Below are 27,413 nucleotides of genomic sequence, written 5' to 3' on the forward strand. Positions count from 1 at the left end.
TGTCAGCTGAGGTCAATTACACCATAACAGAAAAGGAGTTACTGGCTATCAAAGATGCCTTTAAAGAGTGGCGGCAATATCTAATGGGAGCCCAGCATCAAGTAACGTTGTTTATGGTTCATAGAAATTTCAAATTCTTGAAATCAGCTAAGAAGCTAACTTCAAGACAACTTCGATGGTCACTGTACTTTGCTGACTATGACTTTGTGATTACTTACCGACACGGAGCCCAGAATGGGAAGGCTGACGCCTTATCTAGATTAGGAACTAATGACCAAAAGAACCAAACAGAAAATCAAACTATAATTCCGAGTTCAAAAATCATTGGAGCTACAATTTCTACTGACCTAAAGGAACAGATAATCAAAATCATGAGCCCAAAAGAAATGCAGAATTGGATTAAGGAAGAAGCAGAGAGAGAAATTCATAATCAGCTACCTTATTATAAGGGGGCTTTGTACTTGCCCACTAAAGTGTTACAAGATCAAGCGATAGCAGAGTGTCACAATAACCTCTTGGCACGACATAAAGGAGAAGCAAAAACTGAAGAGTTAATCAAAATACGTTACTGGTGGCCTCATATGACCAAAGACATTGAAAAGTATGTTAAGACCTGTGAAATCTGCCCTTAGGGAAAATCGGAACGGCAAGCTCCTAAAGGGTTACTGCAACCTTTAGCTACACCACCTTATCCATGGCACACAGTTACGCTAGATCTTATAGTGGACTTACCTCTTATTCAAGGTTTCAACACCATTCTAGTGTTTATAGATGTGGTCACAAAGATGGCACATTTCATGGCCTTAAAAGGAGTTCCCACTGCTAAGATGTTAGCTAACCATTTTAGTACACAAATAGTGAAGATTCATGGAGTTCCCAAAGTCGTTGTTTCAGACAGGGGGACACAGTTCGTGTCTCATTTTTGGAAGGCCTTTGTGGAAGGTCTAGGAATTGAAGCTAGATATTCAACTAGTTGCCACCCTGAGACAGATGGACAAACAGAGAGGGTGAACCAGGAATTGGAGCGATACTTAAGGTTGTTCCTTTTGAAACAAGATGGAGAATGGTCAGAATATTTATGGGCTGCAGAATTTGCACACAATAACGCCAGAAACGTCTCTACAGGCTATTCCCCATTTTATTTGAACTACGGTAGGCATCCAAATTCCACAATCAGACAAACTGATATTTCAGTTCCAGCAGTAAAAGATTTAGTGTCTCATCTAGAACAAGTCCATCAAACTGCCATACAAAATTTATAACAAGCCAAAAAGAAATATAAGACTTATGCAGATAAAAAGAGATGAGAGGGCCCTTCCCTAGAGAAAGGGGATAGTGTCTGGTTAAACACAAAGAACCTTAGATTAAAAGGGAACCGAAAATTACAGTCCAGGTTTATAGGACCATATCTGATTGAAGAAAAAATTACTCCAGTAAATTATCGATTAAAGTTACCCACTAAGTTGAAAATTCACCCTGTCTTACATGTTTCCCTGTTCAAAAAGGCATCACCAGAACTGCGTAAAAACTTGCCACCAAGACAAATCCACTTAGAGTCCGGAGTCGAATTTGAAGTAAAAGAAATTTTAGACTAAAAATTAGTTCAGGGAAAACTGTACTACTTGGTAGATTGGAAAGGACCATAGGAGCGATTTTGGGAATTGGAGTCTGATGTTCATGCTCCCAGATTGGTGAAATCTTTTCATCAACGATTCCCTACAAAATAAAGATTGAGAGGACCTCCTTTGTTGGGGGGGTACTTTCAGACCTCTAATAGATGACATGACAATAGTGGGCGCAACACTAAATAACTCCTATTGCCAAAAGGTGAAAAGACAGCCTGAGAGAAACCATTGGACGGAATGGAATCGGCAAAGAAATACAAAGATGACTGCCGCTTCTAAAATCACAGCGGCAGTCTAGTCATTTTCCCCACAGGTGTCTAGAAGCTAGGTGAATCGCGCGCTCGGTGACGAACGCACACTTCACTGAAGTAAATTCTGAGTGCGCATCAGATAAATAGAGCTCCTGAGAAATTTGATTTGAATTTTAGATTTGTAAAGCGCAACAAATGCCCGGAGGCGTCTTTGCACTGCGGATTTAGAGACCATGGACGGCTTTACTGCGGCTGCCCTATAAGTCAGATTGGAATAGCCACGTTTTAACTACCTTCCTGAATATTTTCAGATCAGGGCTGTTTTTGACTGTCAATGGAAGAAGGTTCCAGGTCTTGGCGGATCTCAAGAGGAAGCTTCTGCCTCCCCAGCGTGCTAGTTTGAACCTAGGTATTAGCAACAAGTTTTGTTGAGTAGATCTAAGGTTCCTAGATGGCCTGTAGTATGTTAAACGTGATGTCAGGAAGGCGGGACCCTTGCCCTGAAGAGCTTTGAAAGTGATGCACAATGCTTTGAACAGTATTCTTTTCTTGACCGGTAGCCAGTGCAGTGATTCAAGCTGTTGGGAGACTGACTCGTGTTTAGGGATATTAAGAATCAGTCTTGCTGCTGCGTTCTGCAGACATTGTCATTTTTTCAAGAATTGAGTTTGGATCCTTATATATAGGGCATTTCCGTAATCCAGCCTGGAGATGGCAAGAGCCGTCACCACTGTTTTTAAGGCCTCAAGGGGAATGAAGGCACAAATCTTCCTCATCTTTCTCAGGATTGTCCAGAAGATGGAAGTGAGGCCATTGATTTGGCTGTCAAAGGTCAGCCTGTGGTCAAAGGTAATCCCAAGGTTTTTTGCCTTTGAGACAGGTATAGGGCATTCACCCAGCTGAGGTGGCCACCAATTCAAGGACCATGACAAGGGATTGGTGCCCAGGAGTAGTACTTCGATCTTACTGCCATTAAGTTTAAGGCAGTTAGCTTGCATCCAGGAGTTGACTTGGAGCATGCAGTTATTAAAGTGATCAGCAATCCCCTCCTCATTGTTGGTTAAAGAGACCACTACCTGAGTGTGGTCTGCATAAGATACCACAGAGAACCCAAGCTGTCTGATTAGAGCCGCTAAAGGGGGTCACGTTGATATCAAACAAGGTAGGGCTCAAGGATGAACCCTGCGGGATGCCACATTGTAAATTGAATGTTTGAGAGCTGGATTCATCTAGTTCGACACAGAAAGATCTGTTGGTCAGAAAGGATGTTAACCCCTTCACTGCGGCAGCTATTCCGCCGCAGTGCTAAGGGGGTGGGAGGGCCGAGCGGCGGTCCCGTGCTCGTGACGGAACCGCTCCGTCACGGCACGCAGGTGAGCTGTGCTTGTGACGGAACGGTTCCGTCACAGCCCCACCCGCGCTTAAGAACATTAGCGCAGGCGCGGAATTCGCGCCGCGCAGGCGCGGCGAGCGGGCCGTGATGGAACTGTTACATCACCAGCACAGCCCACCCGAGGCTTGTGACGGAACGGTTCCGTCACGAGCATGGGAGGGGTTAATAGAGTTGTGGCGGATTCTTGAAAGCCCAGACTCGACAGCCTTGAGATTAGTATTTTGTGATTGACGGTATCGAAGGCCGCCGACAGGTCTAATAATATCAGTGCGGCCTTCCCGCCTTCATCCTGTGTCTTCCTGAGTTCCTCACTAGCAGTAATTAAGGCAGTTTCGGTGCCATGTCCCTCTCTAAACCTGAATTTGGAATGGTCAAGCATATTGTTGGTGGAGATAAAGGTAGAGAGTTGGATGTTGAGTAATTTTTCCAGAACCTTTGAGCAGAACGGAATTCTGGAAATTGGCTGATAATTGTTGGGGTCGGATGGATCTAGGTGAGGTTTTTTCAGCAAAGGAAGTACGGATGCTGTCTTCCAAGCTTCGGGGAACTTTCCATGGAGTATAATTTTGGAGTAGAGTTCACTTAATTGTTCACTGAGTATATCTGGGAAGAGGTGAAAGATTCTTGGAGGACAAGGGTCCGAGGGCGCTACAGATTTTGTACCTTTTATGATTTCGGTCACCTGATCATTGGTTGGAGGGAGAAAGGCAAAGCTAGGTAAGCTTGAGACAAGGTCACTTTCTTGGGACGGGGGGTTCAATAGAGCGGTTGGAAAAGGTTTTATAAACAAGCACTACCTTATCGGTGAATGCCTGGCCCAGCAGATTGCAGAAATCTGGGTTATTATCCGATTTCATTTTGTCTGGGAGTTTGGCTAATTTCCTGATAGAAGAAAAGAGCTCTTTACTTGAGTTTTTTGAGGCCAAGATTTTGGTAGTGTAGTAGTTACTCTTTTCTTCAATGATTAATTTTTCATAGGTGGCGAGTGTCTGTGCATACTCCTTTTTTGTATCTTTATTCTAATTTTGTCTCCATAATTTTTCGGTTCTCCTACATAGCTGTCTATGTTTCCTTAATTTATCTGAGAACCAAGGTTCGGAATTGTTCCTTCTAGAGGAAGTGGTTTTAAAAGGTGCAGTGATATTGGTGGCTGTATTGATCCAGGAGGTTAAATTCGGAACTGCCAGGTTGGTGTCAACCTAAAGGTCAGGTTTATATGTTAAAAGAGTTTTTTGAAAGATACTAGCATCTATTTTTGCCCAGTTTCGGTATTTAAGTGCTGTCGGCTGGTTGGTCCCTGTCTTGCATTGTGAGGTGGCTTTGATGGTGAACATAATGGCCCTGTGGTCCGACCAAGATACTGGCAAGATTTCTAGAATTTTAATATAAGGATTGAAGGTAAACAGGCCATCTAGAGTGTGTCCTGCATCATGCGTACTTTCTTTGATCTGTAGTTCCAAACCCAGCCCTGACATGGTGTCAAAAAGTTCAGTGTTCTTGGAGTCCTTAGTGTTTTCTAGGTGATGGTTAAAATCGCCTAATATGGTGTAACCTGCATAGTTGATACTAGATTCCAGGTACGGAGTAAGATTGTCTACCAAGAAGGCCTGGGCTTTAGGTGGGCAGTAGATTAGTAGTCCGTTACACGATTCATTAGGACTGAGTGGAATCTGAAATGATAGCAGTTCAGTCAGGTGACGTGCCTAATGAGGAAGTTGTTAAGGATATTCCCTCTTTTAAGATGATAGCTAGCCCACCGCCTCTTTTGTTGATTCTATCTGCTCTGGTAATCTGAAAGCCTACAGGAAGAGCTTGTAATAGGTCAGGGTCAGAAGAGCCATTGGCCCAAGTTTCTGTTACAAATACTAAGTCGAGGCAGTGGCTCTCTATCATCTCAGCCATTTCTGTATTGTGTTTAATTAGGGAACGTGAATTTAGTAACATTGCTTTAATTTCTCCGAAGGATTTTAACTGCTTGGATTTAGATGGGGGAGGGAGCGGTGTGAAGTCGAGCTGAAGTTTGCAATGTTTGCACTCTTTAGGTTCCCGTAAGGGGTTGAGCTTACCACCACAATCAGTGGCTGGCCTAAGGTTCCAGCTGGTTAAGTCCTCTCTAGAGTATGAAATGCACACCCGTGTTTGAGGTGCAGGGGTTCAGGCCCTCGGCCAGGGCTAGGCGCGTACGGGCGCAGACGGGCTTACCTTCGGCGCGCCCACTGCACGCGTCCGCTGCGCGTCTGCATTGTGTCCACCTAAATAGTCCTGGTGACGGTAACAACTGGTCCGCTAACCTCGCCGGAAGTGAGGGAGCAGGCGGAAGTTGTGTTGCTCACTCTATGACCCTCCGAACAAACGGCACTTGCCGCGTCAGAAAGGGGTCAGGAGCAATGGAAGAGGAAGTTGTGGAGTACAGGTAAAAACAGTATTAAAAAACAGATTGAATTTTGGCTGCAAATTCTTAGATGGCCGGTCAAAGCGCTACAATCGCAACTAGCAGCCAAGCCGCCGCGTCCGCGCCAAGTTAAGAGGGTTCTTTTGTCGGGAAGTTTGTCCGGTATTCCGTCCTTGTTCCCCGTCAGGAGTAGTTAGGGCATTAATTCATTTTGGGGCATGTTGAAAAAAGCGAGTGAAATACCAACAATGAAGATGACGTTGTAGCGGCGCCCCTTACTTTCGAGCAGACTTCTTCTTCAGCCAGCTGCTTCCACTTGAGGTTCTTAATACAACAGCGCCACCTACGGAAAGAAAATAAGAAGACGAAAGCTAAGTAAGACTTACAGAGAAATGTCATGCAAGATGTGAATTAAGGAACTGTAAATAGTTAGAGTATAAATATGACTTACCTAAGTAGTGACTAGGGGCTTAGAGATAAGAAAGAGATAAGAAAGGAAAATAGAACAATTTTGAATGTATTGTAGTGCATGAACAAAGATTAGTATAAAGATAGATCGAAGACAAAAAACAATACTCACCAGAGAGCTGAAGTAGAAAATAAATATCTGGAATAAAATAATAGACACAAGAATAAGTTATTTTAAATCAACTCTTCTCACAAAAGATAACAAGAAATAACAGTGAACAAGGAAAAGCTTGAGTGAAGATTATACAGAGTACAGATTCTCCAACAAAAGAAGTAAGTGAAGAGAAAGGCGCAACACACAAATATACATCTTTTAAAGGGTTGACTTAGCAAAGATAGTGACTAAAGAGATATGTTTAATAGGTGAAAGAAGCTGGGAGACAACAACAGGAATTGAAGAGAAATAAGTATCTTCATAGAAAAACACATAGAGGAGAGGCACAGCACCTGAAAACTAGGGTAGGTAAAATAGTTAGAAGTATAAGAGTAAGAAGTAGAGTAGAGTAGATATTAATAATTTGTGTTTATTGTTAAAGGTTCTCTTAGAGGAATACAGTCTGCAGAATTGAAGACAAAGTAGACGATAGTGAGGACAGAGTTTCAGGACCAGTCTCTTCTTTATTTGTTATTTTATCCACTCCCTCTTCCCCCTTGAAGGTAGTATTGGAGTCTAGGTGCAGTCTACTGGATTTCCGGATTATCTTTGAGAGGGAGTCGGGAATCAGCATCTCTGTTCCTGTGCAAGTTCCTAGCAAGATAAGTATCTTGACTCTGACATCTTTAGAGTCCTATGGCAGGGAGCTATATATTATGAAGTAAGACGTGTTTTAACAGCAACACTTCCAAATTGACGTTTTTCTGGGGAAGGTTAGTAGCAGCATTGACTAACTCAGGATTACACGGTTGACTTTCAACCCGTCTAACTTTTTGAATGGGGCTAACTAACAAGGTTAAGTAAGGTATCAAATTATTAGGGACATTAAATCCAACCTGATGGCCAGGTCAGATTTAAAGTTACTATTAAAGTTGAGCAACTTAAAGAAAAATGCTAGCCTGCACCCTAGTCCTCACAAAGGCCATGACACATAGAGGGATTTCTGACCACCTGTGGTGATGTGTGAACGACTCCCATGCCCAGAAAAAAGGCAGTTGCCATAGACCAATGTGTCACCTCCTCTCCCGGGATGGCCACTCAGGGTGTTAGCCGACAAGGCAGGCTTAAAAGGTGAACCCACCTTTGAAGGGTCGGTGGTAACAACACCCTTGAGCAGAATGCCTTTTGTACCTCCAGACAATTAGGAACCAGGCCCACAGAAGGAAACCACTGTCCAAAGCGGTTTTCCTATGGGCATGCAGTCCACTAGTAACCAGACCCTTTGTGTGGGCTACTCTGCTCTACACAACCGAGAAAAGGTCATGCCATCTTTAAAAGGGCAGGAATGGAGTACTCTGGGATAGCCATGTGCCACACATCGCAGGAACCAGCCCAAGAGTGGAGGGGACCCACTAGACCATTGGCTAATGACCATATGGCCCCCTCAGGTCTTGTTTTTGATGAAAATGTTGCACCCTACCCCTTAGTTCACTTTCGGAGAAGAAGAGAGGGCTGAAGGATTGGCCTGCTGCCCCTGAAATGTGGTAGGAGAGTTTGCACTGTTGGGCTAGTGAGATTGGTACTGTGCCTGTGGCCCCTGACCCCGGGAAAAGATGATTTCCCATCTTCACCAAGACCAGTGACTTCAAGGATCAGGTGGCTGATCCCCTGGAACCAGCTCCAGGAACACACGAGTTGAAAGGGCTCAACTGGACAAAGTGGTAGCGCTGCAGAAGTTTTGCAGCTACAGTCACCCAGCACAACAAAAAGAGAATCTGAGAAAGCTAAAACCTGCACCGAGTCTGGTGTAACCAGGAGTGGTGTTTCAAGTTGGATTAGTCATACTAAAAGATCACCAGCCCCACCAAGGGTTTTGCTTCCAACTGTGGTGCACTATGACCAGTAGCCAGTAGAGCAGTATCAGCTGTCCATCTACTGCAACGTAGAGGACTTCGAGGGACCCCGATCTCCGTGGCCAAAGTCCAAAGACCCACAACTGAGACCCCTCCCCCCCCAACTCCTGTCGTGAGCCGCACTTCATCCAGGTCATCCCTCAGCATCAGAACCATTCCATGACTTCTATGGCGGTTTTGTTCTAAAGTTTGGATCTTGCTTTTAAGACACTATGGTGGCCAGGTAACTATTCTGAGTATCCTTTCTGGCACCCTAGACCTCGTCCCTGTCGGATTTGGGTGCCCAAGCCAGCCCGAGCGCTCGCTCTAAGTTTTCGAAGGTTTCCAAACTTGATGTTTGCCAATGCTTATTCGCATTTAAAAGTGATAAAAAGTTATAAAATCTTTATCTACAGAAGCCTTCTGTGTATTTTTGATGATCAAGGTCTCTAACAATTCATAAACGTACGCACTATTATATATAAATTTGTATTGTGTCTTTTTATTGGTGTGATTTTCTTATTCTGTTGTGTGGTGCTGTTAAATGCTTTACACTAAGTTCCGTTGCCAAGCCTTAAGGCTCGCAACCACAGCTCCCCAGGATTGAGCTAACGTTGAGGAACCAATACTGACTGGGCCCAGGAAGGTCTCTGCAGGTGTACTCCGCAATAAGGCCCAACATCTACATCATACAGTGCACCCAGATCCTCACACACATACACTATTTTTCATCTCAGGTTCACAGTTCAATAGTCATTATGTACTTATAACTGCAAATTCTCAGTTTCTACTTGGGCTAAGTGGTGAGTTATAACCTCATTACAAATTTTTGCTTCAAATAATAACAATATCCTGCATGTGTCTTTGGAGCTCATGTTTCCATGGGTTACAGCTGATATCCCTGGAGACCACAATTGACATCTATGATGAAACACTTTAAGGAGTATACTGTGACACATTGTTATCTTTCTGAGATCAAATACCAGGTACAAATAACAATCTTTCTATTGTTTTTCAGATGTGATTTTGTTCACTGTGGACGAAGAGGGCATATGCAGGGCGGGCCTGCCCCCAGCAGCTTACTTGGATGATTATACAGATAGAGCTGTTGAACTGGGGAAGCTGAGCGATCTAAGTCATGTAGTCTTCTGCCCTGATGGTAACATGTATGCTGTGAAAGGTCATGAGATGTATACAGGTCCTATGCCTTCAAATCCATCCAAGAACTGGCTCCAGGATACTGCAAAGCGCGTAGGGAAAACAGACTGGGATAGATTCAACCGCCTTTTCTTTCACCCCAATGGCACACTTTATGCTGTCACTCGTGAGGGTGCGCTCTATAAAGGTCCCCCACCGACCAATGAAAATGTGAGCTGGTTGTACACAGAAGCTACTAAAATTGGTATTGATGGATGGAATATATTTGAAGTGCTCTTCTTTGATCCCCAGGGAATACTGCATGGAGTGACCAATGATAAATTTGTAAAGAAAAGTCCTCCAATAAGTACAGATGTAAAATGGTTTGATACAAGCGAGACCATTGGCAAAGGCAGTGAATGGAGTGGTTTAAGCCACTGGATGTCGTTCAGTCCCGATGGAAATCTTTGGTGTGTCTCAAAAGGTAAAGGGAATATTTACACTGCATCTCCTCCTACTAAAGAGGATAAAAACTGGATTGGCAGAGCCCAACATCTAGGTTATGATTATATCTTTCCATTCATGGCATTCACAAGGGACAGAACTATAAAGAGCTTTGTGACATTTGATTTCCAGCCTGACGTTGGGAAGATCCTCTCCACGGTGCCAGAGGTGGTGGCCGAGCAGGCGTATGACAACAGGCACAGCACATCGCCCTTAAATTCGGTGTTTACGTAAGTATGATGTCATGTTATCCAACATTTTCCTCACCCATCAGTTACACATTTCCCACAAAAACTATTAGTTCCACATTGCCTTTGACTTATTCAGTCAACTTTCCTACAGGAAGATATCGCTGCTAATTAATGTCACTGTTGCAAACTCACTCCATCGATCCTCGGCTTTCAAGCATCTTTGCTTTCTCCTAAAGGGAAACAAATGTTAATAGCACCCCTTGCCGCTATTAATGGCGACCTATTGGGGAATAGATTAGATTGTGGCAGGTGTGCTAGTCAACAGGTGACAGTGGCTCTTCAAAGACTGGAGCAGTATGTAATAAAAACATTACTTGCCAAAAGGGATTATTTTTTTATTTTCAGAAAAGAAACAACCAAAGCGGGGTTTGCCTTTGAAAACTAGACATAAATGTCCAGGATGTGTTGAGAGTTCCTGAAGTGTCCTGTTGGCAGCCACTATGGCTTGCATGATGGTCACATAAGGACCAATCAATGGTGGAAGCACCTCCCTAAGTAAGGTGGCCCTTCCCACCTGTAGAGGAGTTGGTCTTCCAGAGGTTGAAAACTAGCCTATCACTTCCAACAACAGAGCCATATAAGGCTATGCGGCTGGTAACTGAGCTGCCTTCAAGATGAAGAAATGAGTGGGGCTTCTCATTATCACTCCACTCCAATTAAAGCCCTTTGCCTTGCGTGGAAACACCTAACCGCCATTCGTCAAAATATCCACTGAAAGTGATCCATATAAACATTGTTGCCGTCAACAAAATACTTACATTTATGTTCCCACTTGTAATAAAATGTGCACTTTTTACTTTTAGAGCTATGTGTGTGGTTGCTTATGTTTCAAACTGTGGGTTTTGAGGGCTGGACACAACTCTTTCGAACAAGGGACAGCCCTGCAGTGCAGTATGGATATTACATATTCATTTCACCAAATATCTGTTACTTACAGGTTGTTAATCTCCAACAGTAGTAAGGCCTAACCTATTATAAAAGTGTACAATAAAACTTACTTGAGTAAGTGAAAATTGCGATTCTCCTATTACCATGACTAGAGAATATGGATTTCATTAAAGACACGGAGGCTGACATTATACATAATCTTTTAATGCAGTCTCCAAGCAGCCGCATACATCACAATATTAAAGGTTCCAAAACAGAACATTAAAGATATATAAAAGGCATGAGCCATCAATCTGCCTCTTTTAAATCTGGAGAAGAGAATAAATAAGTCCAAGAATTTATAATAAACTTCAAATTTCCAAATTTCTAGACTTCAAAAGACTTCTAAGGGATCCTCAGGAGGACATCGTGAAAGGAAGGAGGAAGCGAAGGAAAATCCAAGACTTCACACAGATATGAAGGGTTACCTGAAAAGAGAGAGAAATAAATACCTCCTGATCGAAATACATAGTATAAACATAATTAATTAATAAAATACTAACACAGATAATATTTTAAGCAAATAATGACTGTAAAGGTAGTCCTCCCAAAGATGGGATGGGCGGGATAATGTCAGCCTCCCTGTCTTTAATGAAATCTAGATTCTCTAGTCATGGTGATAGAAGAATCGCAATTTCATTACAAGAACGGAGACTACATTATGCATGTTGGTAGCTTTGTAAGACTACATCAGACATATATTCGATAGGCTTGCAGTAGTGTCGTACAAAAGTGCTAGCATTCGACCAGTCGGCCGCTTTGAGAATGTCATCCAACTTACCTCCAGACCAGAGAGATTTACTGACTACAGCACCTCTAAGAGAATGAGCTTGACATTTTCTTAAGTGAGTACCTGCTAAGTTCATGACAGTTTTAACCCATCTAGCAATGGAGGTTGAGGTTATACCTTTATGGAGTTTATCAAAGAATATGAGTAATTGGTTCACACCTGGGGCACGAAGACCAGACATTCTCCGATCATACTCTCCCATACAATCAATTACACAAAGGTTAGGCCAAAAATCAAAACGTAGATAGAATATTGAATCAGACATAGTTTTTGTTCTTCTATAAATCTCGAATTTAACACCAAACATGCTGTAGGATCTATTTGAAACCTCTAGAACTTTGAGATCAGACTCTTCGACAGGAAATTAGGCATATCAGAGTTGTAAGCTTGATAGAAAGTTTTTTTCTATTCAGGAGAGTATTATCCAGTCAGTTAGTGAAAAGATCTAGAATTAATTTAACGTCCCAGAATGTCTCGTATTTGGGCTTAGGAGGAATGCTTTTCATTACTCTGCAATTAATTACATTTTTACCTACCGTTTTACCGTTGACCAGGACGTGGCCAGCAGAGATAGCTGTTCTATAGCAATTGATATTTCCATAGCTGAGACCCCTATCAAATTGTTCAATAAGGAAGTTTACTATGTCAACAATAGGTGCCTCCAAGGAATCCAGGTTCCTTTCCAGGCACCAACGAACCCGGCTTCTCCAAATGTTGTTGTATCTGTAGTGAGTGCCTGCGGCCCAAGACTCTCTGAGGAGAGTTACAGCCGTTGACGAAAGTCGTGAGATTTCATTATATCTCCAGACACTCTCCAAGCAAGAAGGTTTAAACTCCCTGCCATACTTACGACACCAATGCCTGGAAGTGCAGACAGTCTGTGGGGCCCAGAGGCTTCTTTGGGCTTGTGTGTGAGACCCAGAGAGGGAGGCGGCGGTGCTGCAGCCTGACGGTGGAGGCGGGCTGCATCGGGGCCAAGCCTGTGGGCCGTGGTGGTAGACATTGAGGTGTCGGTGATCATCCTTACCTGGTGGCGAAGTCTGGTAGGTCACATTGATAGAGCGCGCAGTCCACCCGGGGCACCGAGATTACCAATTTCTTACACGCACTGGGCCCTGGCGTGCAGATTTAGATACAACAATGACATTTGGGTGAACCGGGTGATGATTACTTTAGTTTCTCCTCCTGCACGCTTCTATGAGCAATTAAGGTTTGGTTTCACCTCTGCTTACCATGCACCTGACTTACCACAGGCACAATTCTTATGACAGATCTGGAGTGTGAGAAGTTGGCCCGATATGCAGCGTTCGCTATTCTAGTGACCGTTATGTATCGTTCCAAACGACCCTTATGGTGATTGGTTGTAAGTCAACCTACAGACCAGCTATCCTAGTAGCGTGGATACGAGCAGTCTAAGGCTAAAGACTCGAGAGGGCGTGTTAAGCCAGCTGTTATACCATCACATACCCCTTGAACACCAAGTGAAAGGACACCACACAAGTGTTATGAAAATAAACAGTATTTTTATTAAGAATCACAACAGCCCTGTACTCTTTATGAGGACAGGGTACTAAGCACAAACCAAATCTCTTAGGAAAATACTTCAAGTGCACAATTAAACAAGTGTCCGAGGACACGGAAAGTTTAGTGGTCTCGGGCGGACCCGATAAGGCAAGTCGGAAGCGAGGGACTCGGGACCCTAGAGTAAAGAGGCTATGCAGGCACCGAAATGCCGAAGTTACCTAGCCACGAGGGCTGCGGCTGCACAAGTCTTACAGGCGTCGGGGGTCTTCGCTGACGAGCCAGGAGCCGGAAGAAAAAGGAGTTGCTGGCCGGCGACCAGTGATGAATAGTTCGTAGAGATCCAAGCCTGGATCAGAGATCGATGATACCTGAAAGCAGAGGGGACCAAGTTCGTACTACTAGCCAGTAGTCAGAGGGTGCCAGGTGGGCACCGGTTGGCCGTCACCTCGACCAGGTGAGTGGGCGACGCTAGGCTCTGCAGTCTCACGGACCAGGAGGCGTTCTCGGCGACTAGGATGGAGGTGCGAGCTGTCCCACGAAGAATGATGCTGTCGGCGTCGCTGGGCCCAGGATTGGGGCAACAAGCCTTGGCAGATCTCGGGCCACGTGGTGGGCCTAAGATGGCGTCTTTGGATGGACCAGGTGGGTCCGGGGTGCTCCTCTCGAAAAAGGGAGCAAGGGCCGGTCTGGAGCAACCAGACCAGCAGTGTTGGTTGTCGGATGTCGTCAAGGAAGGGCACAAGCCAGCGGCTAGTGACCAGACAACGTGCTGAGCAGCGAGCAGAAGGGCCCCACGCAGATCGTGGAGATACTGGGAGACTGCACTTCGGTGCTGGAGCTGCTCAGGGTCGGGGCTTCTCGGACCCCAGAGCACTCACCAGAGAATTGCTTCGATGGTCGTGCTGGTTAAGAAAAGCGTGCAGGTTTTGATGATGGCCGGTCCCTCGAGGTCTCGTCGCACCCACAGATCACAGCTGAGCTGATGACGTGGGTAGAGGTCGGAGGTGCCAGGGAAGCCGGTTCTCGTCGAGCTGGGCCGTCGGATCCTTGAGGAAGGACTTGCAGCAAACCGCAGAGTTCTTAGATGGTGCCCGCTGATGCAGGGTGACTACTCCTTAGTCACAAGGGAGAAATCTTGAGAAGAGTCTCGAATGTCCTTTCGTAGAAAGTAGTTCTTGATTCAAAGATGATCTAATTTGGAAGGGTCCCCGCTCCGGCCTTTATTCTAAAGAAAGGGGTGGGTACATGACTAGGTCCTGCCCTAAGGGTGGGACCAGGAAGGGGGGTAGTTACACCCCTCTCCCCTGCCGGACTTTCCCCAGGCCAGGGCTGGCGCCCCTGGAACTGGTTCTGACCGGCAGATGCGTAGTGAGCACCGGGGTGCCACTCCGCAGTCACCTTCTCGCAAAAGCCCTACCTACCCAGAATACACAAACCCTGTCTGGGACGGTGCGAACACCGCCCTCGACAGGAAACCCTTTGTCCAAGCGCTCCTCGCTGGAAGGACTCCCAGCAGCAGGAGGTCAGACTCGTGTCTGTGGTGGCAGCATCCATTTTGTGGAGCTGAGGCTTTAGTTAACTTTAACCGGGGTTCACAGTTACGTACATGTCGTGTCCCTCTAGAAGGGCGGAATGCTAACCTCGTCGCCAGAATTGGTGAGAGGGCAGCATCCCGATTCGTATGACACCTTACTCGACATGCCTTGATAACGCGACACCGAAGTTACCGATGTGGTACGCGTTATCATGGAACAGCCATTGGGTCTTGATTCCGCAAGCTGCAACCGGGCTCGGCTCGGGCCAGAACCTAGTTCACACGAGCCCACGCACTCTGCCTTCAGGATTGTCAAGGCCTGCCATAGGAGTGACTGATAGGAACTCGGGTGTCCATTGTATGGTTAGATATAGAGCTACTATACCTAAAGCAAAGGGTATATCAGGGTAGATCAGTACCAGGTCTATGTTCCACTGTAAAGTCCATCCCCTGTAGGGAAATGGACCACCTAAGCAGTTTGGGGTTTTCACCCTTCATCTGATTTAGCCATAAGAGGGGCTTATGGTCGGTCTGAATCTTGAAGTGAGTGCCAAACAAGTATGGCCTCAGCTTCTTCAGGGCCCAAACCACAGCAAAGGCCTCCCTCTCAATAGCTGACCAATTCTTCTCTCTAGGGGTCAGCCTTCTGCTTATAAAAGCAATGGGCTGGTCTTGACCATCAAAATTCAGTTGAGAAAGAACAGCTCCCACACCCAACTCAGAAGCATCTGTTTGGACAATGAATGGTTTGGAGTAGTCCGGACTCTTAAGGATAGGCGCCGTGCACATGGCCTGCTTTAGGTCATCGAATGCTTTTTGACAGCTCGCTGTCCACTGAACCTTTTTTGGCATTTTCTTGCTTGTCAGTTCGTTTAATGGTGTCACGATGGAACCATAGTTCCTGACAAACTTCCGGTAGTATCCAGTCAGGCCCAAGAAAGCTCGAACCTGAGTCTGGGTGGTTGGAGGAGCCCAGTCCCTGATTGACTGTATTTTGCTCTCCAGTGGCTGAACCTGGCCTCCACCTACAAGGTGGCCCAGGTATACAACCTGTGTCTGCCCTATCTGGCACTTGGTGGCCTTGATAGTGAGGCCTGCTGCTTGCAGAGCCTCTAACGCTTTCCGCAGGTGGACCAGGTGATCCTCCCAGGTGGAGCTAAAGACAGCAACATCATCTAGATACGCCGCACAGAAGTCATCCAGCCCAGTAAGGACTTGATTCACCAACCTTTGGAAGGTGGCAGGTGCATTTTTCAGACCAAAGGGCATCACCACGAACTGATAATGCCCACCAGGGGTAGAAAATGCGGTCTTAGGCTTGGCGTCCTCAGCTAACCTGATTTGCCAATACCCAGCTGTCAGGTCAAACGTACTTAGGTAGTTGGCCGAAGCCAATCTATCGATAAGCTCGTCTGCCCTTGGTATTGGGTGGGCGTCAGTCTTAGTGACTGCATTGAGACCCCTGTAGTCTACGCAGAACCTCATCTCTTTCTTACCGCCCTGGGTGTGAGGTTTCGGCACTAGAACTACCGGACTAGCCCAAGGGCTATCCGAGGGTTCAATGACTCCCAGCTCCAACATTTTCTGCACTTCACTCTTGATGCAGTCTCTAACGTGATCAGGCTGCCGGTAGATTTTACTCTTGACGGGCAAGCTGTCACCAGTGTCAACCTCATGGGTGCACCAATCGGTCTGACTGGGTGTTAGAGAGAACATATGTCTGAAAGACTGAAGAACCTGTTTACAGTCTTTCTGTTGATGTTCGGAGAGGCTGCCACAAAAGACAACACCATCGACCGATCCATCGTCAGGATTCTGAGTGAGCAGGTCGGGGAGAGGGTCACTCTCCTCTTCCTGTCCCTCATCTAGGGCCATGAGCAAACTCATGTCCTTCCTGTCGACATATGCCTTGAGCCTGTTGACATGAAGCACCCTGTGGGGGCTCCGGGGAGTTCCCAGGTCGACCAGGTAGGTGACCTCTCCCTTTTTCTCCAGGATGGTGTAGGGCCCGGACCATTTGTCCTTGAGTGCTGCTGGGGCCACTGGCTCCAACACCCACACCTTCTGTCCGGGCTGGTAAACAGTCAAGACAGCCTTTTGGTCATGCCAAGCTTTTTGGAGTTCTTGGCTGGCCTTAAGGTTTTCAGATGCCTTCTCCATGTATTCAGCCATCCGCGAGCGGAGGCCAAGCACATAGTCCACTATGTTGGCTGCAGGCTTTTTGAGAGGTCTCTCCCATCCTTCCTTCACCAAACACAGGGGTCCTCTCACAGGATGCCCGTACAAAAGTTCAAAAGGGCTGTAGCCAACCCCCTTCTGCGGGACTTCTCTGTAAGCGAATAAAAGGCAGGGGATCAGGACGTCCCATCTACGCCGAAGCTTTTCAGGTAGTCCATGAATCATCCCTTTTAGGGTCCTGTTGAATCTCTCAACAAGCCCATTGCATTGTGGATGATAGGGTGTAGTGAACTTGTAGTTGACACCACATTCCTTCCACATAGCAGTTAAGTAGCTCGACATAAAGTTTGCACCTCTGTCGGAGACGACCTCCTTAGGGAAGCCCACTCTGGAGAATACTCCAACTAGGGCCCTTGCCACAACAGGCGCTGTAGTGGTCCTAAGGGGAATAGCTTCAGGATACCTGGTGGCATGATCCACTACCACCAGTATAAATTTGTGCCCTGATGCTGTTGGTGGTTCCATGGGACCGACGATGTAGATCCCCACCCGTTCAAAGGGCACCCCCACCACTGGCATTGGTATAAGGGGGGCCTTTGTCGTGCCACCTGACTTACCACTGGCTTGGCAAGTGACACAGGAGCGGCAAAACTCCTTGGTATCTTCGTTCATATGAGGCCAGTGAAAGTGTGAGACAAGCCTGTCCCACGTCTTTGTCTGGCCTAAGTGACCTGCTAAGGGAATCTCGTGGGCCAAGGTAAGTAGGAAACCTCGCTGAGACAAGGGTACAACCAGCCTCCTGGTCATGCCAGGCTTGGGGTCTCTTGACTCAGTGTACAGGAGTCCATCTTCCCAGTATACCTTGTGGGTACCTGTGGCGTTCCCAGCAGCCTCAGCAGCAGCCTGCTGTCTGAGGGGTTCAAGAGAAGGGCAGTCTAACTGGTCCTTCCCCAGGTCTTCCCTTGAGGGTCCCCCTGAACCCAAGAATTCAACTTGATCAAGTTCGAACTCTCTAGGCTCAGTTTCCCTCAATTCCTGTAGGTCAGCCTCCTCTGAGACTTGATCCACGACCTGGGGCAAGGGGGAAGGCGCAGCCTTAACCCTACCGCTCTTTTTCTTGGGAGGTGTCTGGTCCGTTGTTCCAGGATCCAGCACCTGTTCAGTGGGGCATTTCCTGACCTGTGACCTGGTCACAGCGAACACATGTGCTGGCAAGCCTAACATTTCCATGTGAGTCCGGTGCTCCACTTCTGACCATTGTGATGACTCCAAATCATTGCCCAACAAACAATCCACTGGGAGGTCTGAACTAACTACAACCTTCTTTTGGCCAGTTACCCCTCCCCAGGAGAAAGCTACAATTGCCATACTGTGATTGGTAGTGACATTGCTTGCATTGGTCACCAGGAATTCTGTACCTGGCATGATCTGTCCAGGGTCCACAAAGTTAGGTGTCACCATGGTGACACTGGCACAAGTGTCCCTATAGGCCTGAGCCATTTTTCCGTTTATGAAAGGTGTCTGTCTGTATTTGCCCAAAGTATTGGGGCTTACGTCAGGGGACATATCCACATCCCCTGTACTGACAAGGACAGCCTGAGTGAGTGTACCAACTAAGTTGTCACGCCCCTCAGAGCCCAGGGTTAACCCTACTAAACCCTTGGGAGGTGCACTACCACTGCTGGCTGTACTAGGGGGCACAGGTGCCTTAGGGGCTGCAGTGGCAGGAGTCTGCCCTCCTTTCTTGGTGCACTCACTAAACCAGTGAGATTTACTTTTGCAGTATTGGCACCATCTTTTGGATTGGCCTTCTTTCTTCTTTTGGGGAGCCTGACCCCCACCCTCTTTGGGTTGTTGGGGACCTGTCGAAGACTTCTGGTCATTTTGTTCCCCCTTAGAATCTTTACCCTTCTGGTCTGCTTTCTTCTGACCACCTTGATTCTGGCCCTGGTTCTGTTTAACTCTTGTTCGAACCCATCTGTCTGCCTTCTTTCCCAATTCTTGGGGAGAGGTCAGATCCGAGTCGACAAGATGCTGATGCAACAACTGGTTCTGACAATTGTTTAAAATTTGTTCTCTCATCATCAAATTATACAATCCTTCGTAATCAGTAACCTTACTGCCCAGCAACCAGCCCTCAAAAGCCTTAGTGGCACAATTGACAAAGTCAGACCAATCTTGAGACTGCGTTTTCTGGGTATCCCGGAACAGCACCCTGTACTGCTCCGTGGTTAGGCCAAACCCTTCAACCAGTGTACTCTTCAAGACGTGGTAATTATTAGCATCCTCTACCCTTGTGGTGAGGAGCTTGTCTCTACCTTTACCTTCAAAGGAGAGCCACAAGATAGCTGCCCACTGACTCTGGGGAACACCCTGCACAGTGCAGGCTCTCTCCAAAGCAGTAATCCATTTGTGGATGTCGTCCCCTTGTTTAAAGGGGGGCACTATCTTACCAAGGTGTTTCGTATCAAAACTCCTTTCCCTATTGCTAGGTACAAGCTGCCACCAGTGGGGACTGCCCCACCTAACTGTTGCTCTCTAGCAAAGGCAAGCCTCTCTTTGGCCAGGGCAAGTTCTTCCCTTTCAATCCTCAGATTAGCTGCCCTTTCTTTAGCTTCGTACACTCTCCTCTGAGGGGACGTCATCCCTCTTTGAGAAGAGTTGTGAGAGCCATTGGTTTGAAGGGATCTGCCAGAGTCTCTTGACAGAGATCCTGCTCGTCCATTCCCAATGTTAAGCTGACCTGATAGTGGCCCCGGGGGTCCCCCAGTACCACTGTCATGTTTGCTTAAGTTGGACCTGCTTAGTCTGACGACTTCTACCTGTCCCTTATCTGCCTCATCCCCAGAGGGATCCTCATTCTCATCATCCTCTACATCTTCAGTCTCAGTTGAGAGGTGGATGAGGTCAGGATCGTCTCTGGTTCCCTCGAGGGGAGGCATGTCTCCTTCTGGATTAGAAGAGCTAAGACGGGTCTCAGCTTTTCTGGCATCATAAGTCTCCAAGAGACCAATCAGAAAGGACGTTGTGGGGTTAGACCCCTGCTTGATCTTCCTGGAGTGACACACCTGTCTTAACTCCTTGAAGCTCAGCACAGTATATCTTGAAGGGATGACCTGTGGAGGGTCAACTGACACAAGGGGAGACTCAGAGTTTCCTCCTTTGTCCGACATACTGTTTCTAGTGTGGTGTAAGTGATGCACCTACCTACACTATGTGTTTACCTACTGATCCCTTGCTAAGAGTTGCAGCCAAGGTGTGCTAAGCCTTGAGGAGCTACAACAGCTGGTTCAGTAGAACTCAGAGTATTCTAAGCTTCAGTTATATGTACTAACAGTACTTATGTGATCTTTCAACAAGATATTCTTAGGATACGTGTGGTAAAACAACAGCAAGCTCAAATCCCACCGCTGCCACCAATGTGAGAAGTTGGCCCGATATGCAGCGTTCGCTATTCTAGCGACCGTTATGTATCGTTCCAAACGACCCTTATGGTGATTGGTTGTAAGTCAACCTACAGACCAGCTATCCTAGTAGCGTGGATACGAGCAGTCTAAGGCTAAAGACTCGAGAGGGCGTGTTAAGCCAGCTGTTATACCATCACATACCCCTTGAACACCAAGTGAAAGGACACCACACAAGTGTTATGAAAATAAACAGTATTTTTATTAAGAATCACAACAGCCCTGTACTCTTTATGAGGACAGGGTACTAAGCACAAACCAAATCTCTTAGGAAAATACTTCAAGTGCACAATTAAACAAGTGTCCGAGGACACGGAAAGTTTAGTGGTCTCGGGCGGACCCGATAAGGCAAGTCGGAAGCGAGGGACTCAGGACCCTAGAGTAAAGAGGCTATGCAGGCACCGAAATGCCGAAGTTACCTAGCCACGAGGGCTGCGGCTGCACAAGTCTTACAGGCGTCGGGGGTCTTCGCTGACGAGCCAGGAGCCGGAAGAAAAAGGAGTTGCTGGCCGGCGACCAGTGATGAATAGTTCGTAGAGATCCAAGCCTGGATCAGAGATCGATGATACCTGAAAGCAGAGGGGACCAAGTTCGTACTACTAGCCAGTAGTCAGAGGGTGCCAGGAGGGCACCGGTTGGCCGTCACCTCGACCAGGTGAGTGGGCGACGCTAGGCTCTGCAGTCTCACGGACCAGGAGGCGTTCTCGGCGACCAGGATGGAGGTGCGAGCTGTCCCACGAAGAATGATGCTGTCGGCGTCGCTGGGCCCAGGATTGGGGCAACAAGCCTTGGCAGATCTCGGGCCACGTGGTGGGCCTAAGATGGCGTCTTTGGATGGACCAGGTGGGTCCGGGGTGCTCCTCTCGAAAAAGGGAGCAAGGGCCGGTCTGGAGCAACCAGACCAGCAGTGTTGGTTGTCGGATGTCGTCAAGGAAGGGCACAAGCCAGCGGCTAGTGACCAGACAACGTGCTGAGCAGCGAGCAGAAGGGCCCCACGCAGATCCTGGAGATACTGGGAGACTGCACTTCGGTGCTGGAGCTGCTCAGGGTCGGGGCTTCTCGGACCCCAGAGCACTCACCAGAGAATTGCTTCGATGGTCGTGCTGGTTAAGAAAAGCGTGCAGGTTTTGATGATGGCCGGTCCCTCGAGGTCTCGTCGCACCCACAGATCACAGCTGAGCTGATGACGTGGGTAGAGGTCGGAGGTGCCAGGGAAGCCGGTTCTCGTCGAGCTGGGCCGTCGGATCCTTGAGGAAGGACTTGCAGCAAACCGCAGAGTTCTTAGATGGTGCCCGCTGATGCAGGGTGACTACTCCTTAGTCACAAGGGAGAAATCTTGAGAAGAGTCTCGAATGTCCTTTCGTAGAAAGTAGTTCTTGATTCAAAGATGATCTAATTTGGAAGGGTCCCCGCTCCGGCCTTTATTCTAAAGAAAGGGGTGGGTACATGACTAGGTCCTGCCCTAAGGGTGGGACCAGGAAGGGGGGTAGTTACACCCCTCTCCCCTGCCGGACTTTCCCCAGGCCAGGGCTGGCGCCCCTGGAACTGGTTCTGACCGGCAGATGCGTAGTGAGCACCGGGGTGCCACTCCGCAGTCACCTTCTCGCAAAAGCCCTACCTACCCAGAATACACAAACCCTGTCTGGGACGGTGCGAACACCGCCCTCGACAGGAAACCCTTTGTCCAAGCGCTCCTCGCTGGAAGGACTCCCAGCAGCAGGAGGTCAGACTCGTGTCTGTGGTGGCAGCATCCATTTTGTGGAGCTGAGGCTTTAGTTAACTTTAACCGGGGTTCACAGTTACGTACATGTTGTGTCCCTCTAGAAGGGCGGAATGCTAACCTCGTCGCCAGAATTGGTGAGAGGGCAGCATCCCGATTCGTATGACACCTTACTCGACATGCCTTGATAACGCGACACCGAAGTTACCGATGTGGTACGCGTTATCATGGAACAGCCATTGGGTCTTGATTCCGCAAGCTGCAACCGGGCTCGGCTCGGGCCAGAACCTAGTTCACACGAGCCCACGCACTCTGCCTTCAGGATTGTCAAGGCCTGCCATAGGAGTGACTGATAGGAACTCGGGTGTCCATTGTATGGTTAGATATAGAGCTACTATACCTAAAGCAAAGGGTGATTACACGACTTCGCCCCAGCTGTCATGCAGCCAGTTGTGTCAAATTTAGGAGGCCAGCCAGGGGTGGCATAATACATGCTGCAGCCCCTGGCGGCCCTGGGTACACCTATGCCCTGAGTTACAGGGTCTGATAAGGTGGCCCAGTACCAATTGGTAAATGCACCTAGGGTACATATCGTAATTTAGAAAGAGAACAGCCAGGCTGTGGGTCTGATTGGCAGGCCCACAGCCAGAGAAAGTCGTAAACCAGTGAGACAAAAGCAAAAAATCTGGGTGATCATAGGATTGCAGACCCTACTCTCCTACATGGAGCTATCAGGGAAATAGTAGACAGGGCCTAGGAACAATACTCTTTATAATCAGTACATACTTATCCACAATTTCTGTAAAATGACCACAGACACCTGAGGATGTTCAAAGCTTTATATAGAAGTTCAAAGAGAGTATGACAAGGCAATAAGTGATATGCAGAGTAATGCGTCAAACATCAAAATCAAAACCATTAGGTAACTATGAATTAACACTAGGACCATTGAGTATATGGGAAGACTAAAGGTAGGAGTTTAGAACAGAGCTAGTCACTGCAACTTTATTCTAGGACACAGGACATGGATGGGACCTAGAACATGTACTTAACCTAAGTGCTTTAAACTATTCTTACTAAGTTCACCGCAATCATACTAAAGGAAAGGGAAAAATTGGAACATACTAATAAAATATAACAGTTTGGCAATTCTCTAAAGGTGGGGAGAGAAGTGGAACAATTCTAATAAACAATCGCATATAACTTGCTTTAAAGGTGATAGAGCAATATCACAGGCAAGAGTGCTTTATTAAGAAAATGGAGAGAGAGAGATAGAGAGTGAGGGAGAGAGACGCAAACCCACAGACTGATAATTACCTAGTTCAGAATGAAGACCAACCCTGGCCACGGGTCAGTTGGAAGGGCGGGGACAAGGACCCTCAGAAAAGGAATGCCAAAGTGCGAGCAGGTACAGCTCACGGGCAGTCAGGACAGGATACCCCTCAGGATTTGGGATCAGGACTGGGCTCACCAAGGTACGACCAACACCCACAGCTTCGGAAGCAACGCCTGCGTTACCCCTCTCTGCAAGTAATCCGCCAGTAACCCCGATTGGGTTTTTCGAATTTACCAGCAAAGTGCTTCGCCAGCACTTAGGATTATTTCCACCCCTTAGGAGTTTGTGGAAAGTATGGACAGAGTGCTCCGCAGCACTTTAGATTGAGCACCTATAGAGTTCGTAGGGTCAGTGACAGGTCTGCTACTCGGACAAGTCAGACAATTTTCCTAAGCTAAACTAGGGCAGTTATACTATTTTGGGGTCCCTCAGACCACCCACTAATGTTGCAAGTGACAGTTTCCCACATTCTGATTGGTTAGGAGAGGTGGTGCGGTTATTACCACCTCCTAGAATTCGACTTTCCCATCCTAAATATTAAAATTTTCCTACCCGCCCCTTGGGTTCACGTTCCCATGCATAGGCATACAGCAGCATAGTAAAGTTCACAATAGGTAGCAACAGAATTGCTTCTTCCAAGGTGAGATTTGGTCTTCCCAGAGAGTTTCTCAGGCGCATTTTGCTTCAGGAGCCAGCTGGCTTGTCTCAGCTTCTGCGCAGTAGAGTTTTTCTCTGGTCACATGTCGAAGCCCAGCAGAGCCTCAAGTATGGCTCCGCTCCCGATTTCCCAGCCCCAGAGACGCGGTACATGAAAAGTAAGCGAGAACAAATTAATATCACATATAAAATGATCACACTGTATACCATGATGAAATTCTAAACATCCCTTATTTTATAATGACTATAGCATTACTGTTTAGTGCGAAAAGACAGATAGGCTGAAGCAGCGGTAGCAAGCGGAGAGCGTGGTGAGAGACAAGCGGCCATTTTTGCATCAGTGCGCATGAGCAATACAATCCCTCCAGAATGCGAGTGCGTCACATCACATGGGTATGACCGACGCATGCGCAGACTGAATTTCAGCGAAGCAGCCATTCTTTTAGTGCAAGCTTCGTTAGTATGGGAAAGACATACAAGCAAGCATCCTGGGGACACCCGCGTGTTTGGAGAAACGCTTAATAAATGACGAACAACTGGTTTAGTATGATTATACATTTAGGCAAGGGTTTTGTATGTGAGCAAGGCGCTTTACATGCGAATCCTTGCCCCATCAATCCCCTCTTTGATGATATTTACTATCATCACCACATAAAGGAAACAGATGCCAACTTTTTCTCATTCATCCACATCACTCATTTGGATTTCAACAAACTTATTGTTGAGTTTTCTTTCAGCTTCTCTATGAGAGTGGTGATTTTTCACCTTTTTGTAGACTTCATTCCTCAATTCTTCTAATTCTAGTTCATCAATATTTCTCTTCACCCCCCTCTTATTTACTGTATATTTCTTTTTGCATTTCTTGCATTTGCAGCAAATGAAAATGATCAATACAATTACGCCTATTACAACTATTGGCATCAGTATTTTCCACAACACATTTCTACCTAGGTTAGTAAACCAACTACCTATAGAGGAGAGACCTCCAGTCAGTCTCGTCCAGGCACTGTCAACCTCCAATGGTTTGAGTTCTTTTTCCAAATTAGTTATGTTCTTCACATATTGTTTTAATTCGATACTTTTATCAGGAATATAAGTGCAACAATGTTGCGCTTTCAGCATTCTACAGACTCCGCCCTCTTTTGCTAATAGGGTGTCAAGGGCAAGACGGTTTTGCAAAACCATTGATCTGATCGCAACCATTTCAGTATTGACCATCAGGAATCCAGCAGCAGTGTCCGTTGATAGCCGGTCCACTACTGTAGACAATTTGCAGATTCTATGAGTGTTCAGAACTACCCCCATTCCAGGTATCAGTGCACTAAAAATATCACCTATAATTTCACCTACACTTTCACGTTTACTACGCACTAAGCCATTAGTCTCTTCATCGCTTCCAGCTGCGTTATTCACATGGTATATTTTCGGGAAAACAATGCCAAAGTAGCAGCTTCCATACCAGTGATCCGGTAATTTGAAATAAGCCTTGTTCCCACATATATAATATATTCCGGGAAACACAGGTTCTGACCCATTTTTGAAACCCCAACCTCCAATTACCTTGTAATTATGTTCACACTCCCTGGAACCGATGAATACATTGTTATAGTACTCTGTCTTTTCCCTATGGATACAAAGTTTCCCCTTTCGTTCAAAATCCAACAACAAGGCAGGATTAGCTTCGCCTTGCGAGGTGTTATCCATGTGCTCAGCCCACTTAGGGACTCTATCCTTTTCGTCATTTGCTTTCTTCTGAAACTTTTCTCTCCTTCTGTCTGCCATCTTTATGAACATCTTTTCCTGCTCTTGCAGAGAACAGGTCAGATTAGCTTGTCTTGCTTCGTCTAAATCTATGTTGCCTATAGTCAGAAAATATTCTCCCATATAACGGGTCACGTCACTTTTAATATGTACAAGGTTCAAGTGTCCTCTAATAGGAAGTTCAGAAAATACTACGTCAGCATTTGAATAATAGTACTGCAAAGTGCTCCTATAAAACAAGCTAGCTAATATACTACAGGAAATTCCATAGGTTAAAGGTAGATGGTGATATGTCACGCCTTCAGCCACTGAAGTTGGTAGCTTCATGCAGACATAACAGTCCTCTATTTCCATAGCTTCTACGTAATGCACTAACAAGTTAGCAAAAACATTTAAATGTGTCCTGTTTCTCATTTTGTGAAAGTGTAGTCCATCCTCATCTGATGCTTCTAAATTAGGTCGTGTGTGTGTCAGACTTATTTGTTTGTCACGTCTTTCTAAGCTTCGTGGTGTCTCTGCAGTCTGTACAACCCCTACGTCTACTGCTTCTGGTTTAGTAGGGGACAAGTTAGGATTTTTACTAATCATAAAAGGTAGAAAAACTGTTAGTCCTATCCACATTACTATTAGCATTGCTATACTACACAAGCATATCTTACAGCAAGTTTTAAGACACCCACATCGGGATCTTCCAGAGACATTCGGATCAGACATTTTTAGCTTACAGGTGGCTTTTGCTACCCCTCTTCGTTTCTTTGTACCAGAGGCTCACTTCGGGGCTTTCTCAAGGAGGGTCTTCGTCAGAACTCCGATCAGCGATCGACTCTTCGTCACTGTTGCCACTGTGGTGGGGCTCGTCAATTTCCTCCAACACAAAGTAAGTCCAGTCAGGGCTCCGATACAGTCGGTTCTGTTTCTTTACTCTGTCGCTCTTTCTTAGCGATTTGCCTTGGGCTGCCTTTCTTTCACTTTCAGCCCTTTTTCGGTCTTTCAGTTTTTCTTCGACTGTCTTTAGTCTGAGCCTCAGTCTCTTGACGTATCGGGGTGCACTTCTGCCTCCGTGCCTTCCAGTAGTTGAGGAAACTTGGCCTTCTTCGTGCACTCTCTTTACTTTTTGTTGTGGCACCTCTGTTTCCCTGCCTGTCTGACCAGTTCCAGGTCTTTCATCTATTTCTTCCGCCTGGTCCCTAATCTGACCCTGCTCAGATTCAAATCGTACTTGCTTTTTATTTTTGGTTGCTTTTATTTCGGTTGTCTGAGCACGTTGATCTATTTCTATCTGTTCCTGTTCAAGCTCTTCGATCTCTTCGTTTTCTTCTGCATGAACGTCAGCTCTAATTACTATCTGTCCCTCTCCAGTCTCCGGAGTTTCAGGAGGAGTCTCGGTGTCTTGATCTGACCCTACTTGGCCTATTTCCTGATCAGGTGTGATGTTGTTTTCGTTGACCTGATCTTCCTCTTCTATTTCTAGCTCACCTGGACTATCCCACTCACTGTCTAAGTAGGAATATTTCC

The 27,413-nt window shown here is 46.6% G+C and overlaps 1 protein-coding gene across 3 annotated transcripts in view; it reads left to right on the forward strand.

Moving 5' to 3' along the window:
• The window catches only part of LOC147725634 (uncharacterized), a 387,879-nt gene that overhangs the window by 191,686 nt on the left and 168,780 nt on the right, over window positions 1-27,413 (forward strand). For all 3 annotated transcript variants that reach the window (XM_086964330.1, XM_086964332.1, XM_086964331.1), the window contains one exon: window positions 9,134-9,986. In XM_086964330.1, the coding sequence (XP_086820456.1) occupies window positions 9,134-9,986 (853 nt within the window). The remainder of the gene's footprint in view (window positions 1-9,133; window positions 9,987-27,413) is intronic.

This window comes from Lissotriton vulgaris, chromosome 3_2 (assembly GCF_964263255.1).
Source record: "Lissotriton vulgaris chromosome 3_2, aLisVul1.2, whole genome shotgun sequence".
Lineage (NCBI taxonomy): Eukaryota > Metazoa > Chordata > Amphibia > Caudata > Salamandridae > Lissotriton > Lissotriton vulgaris.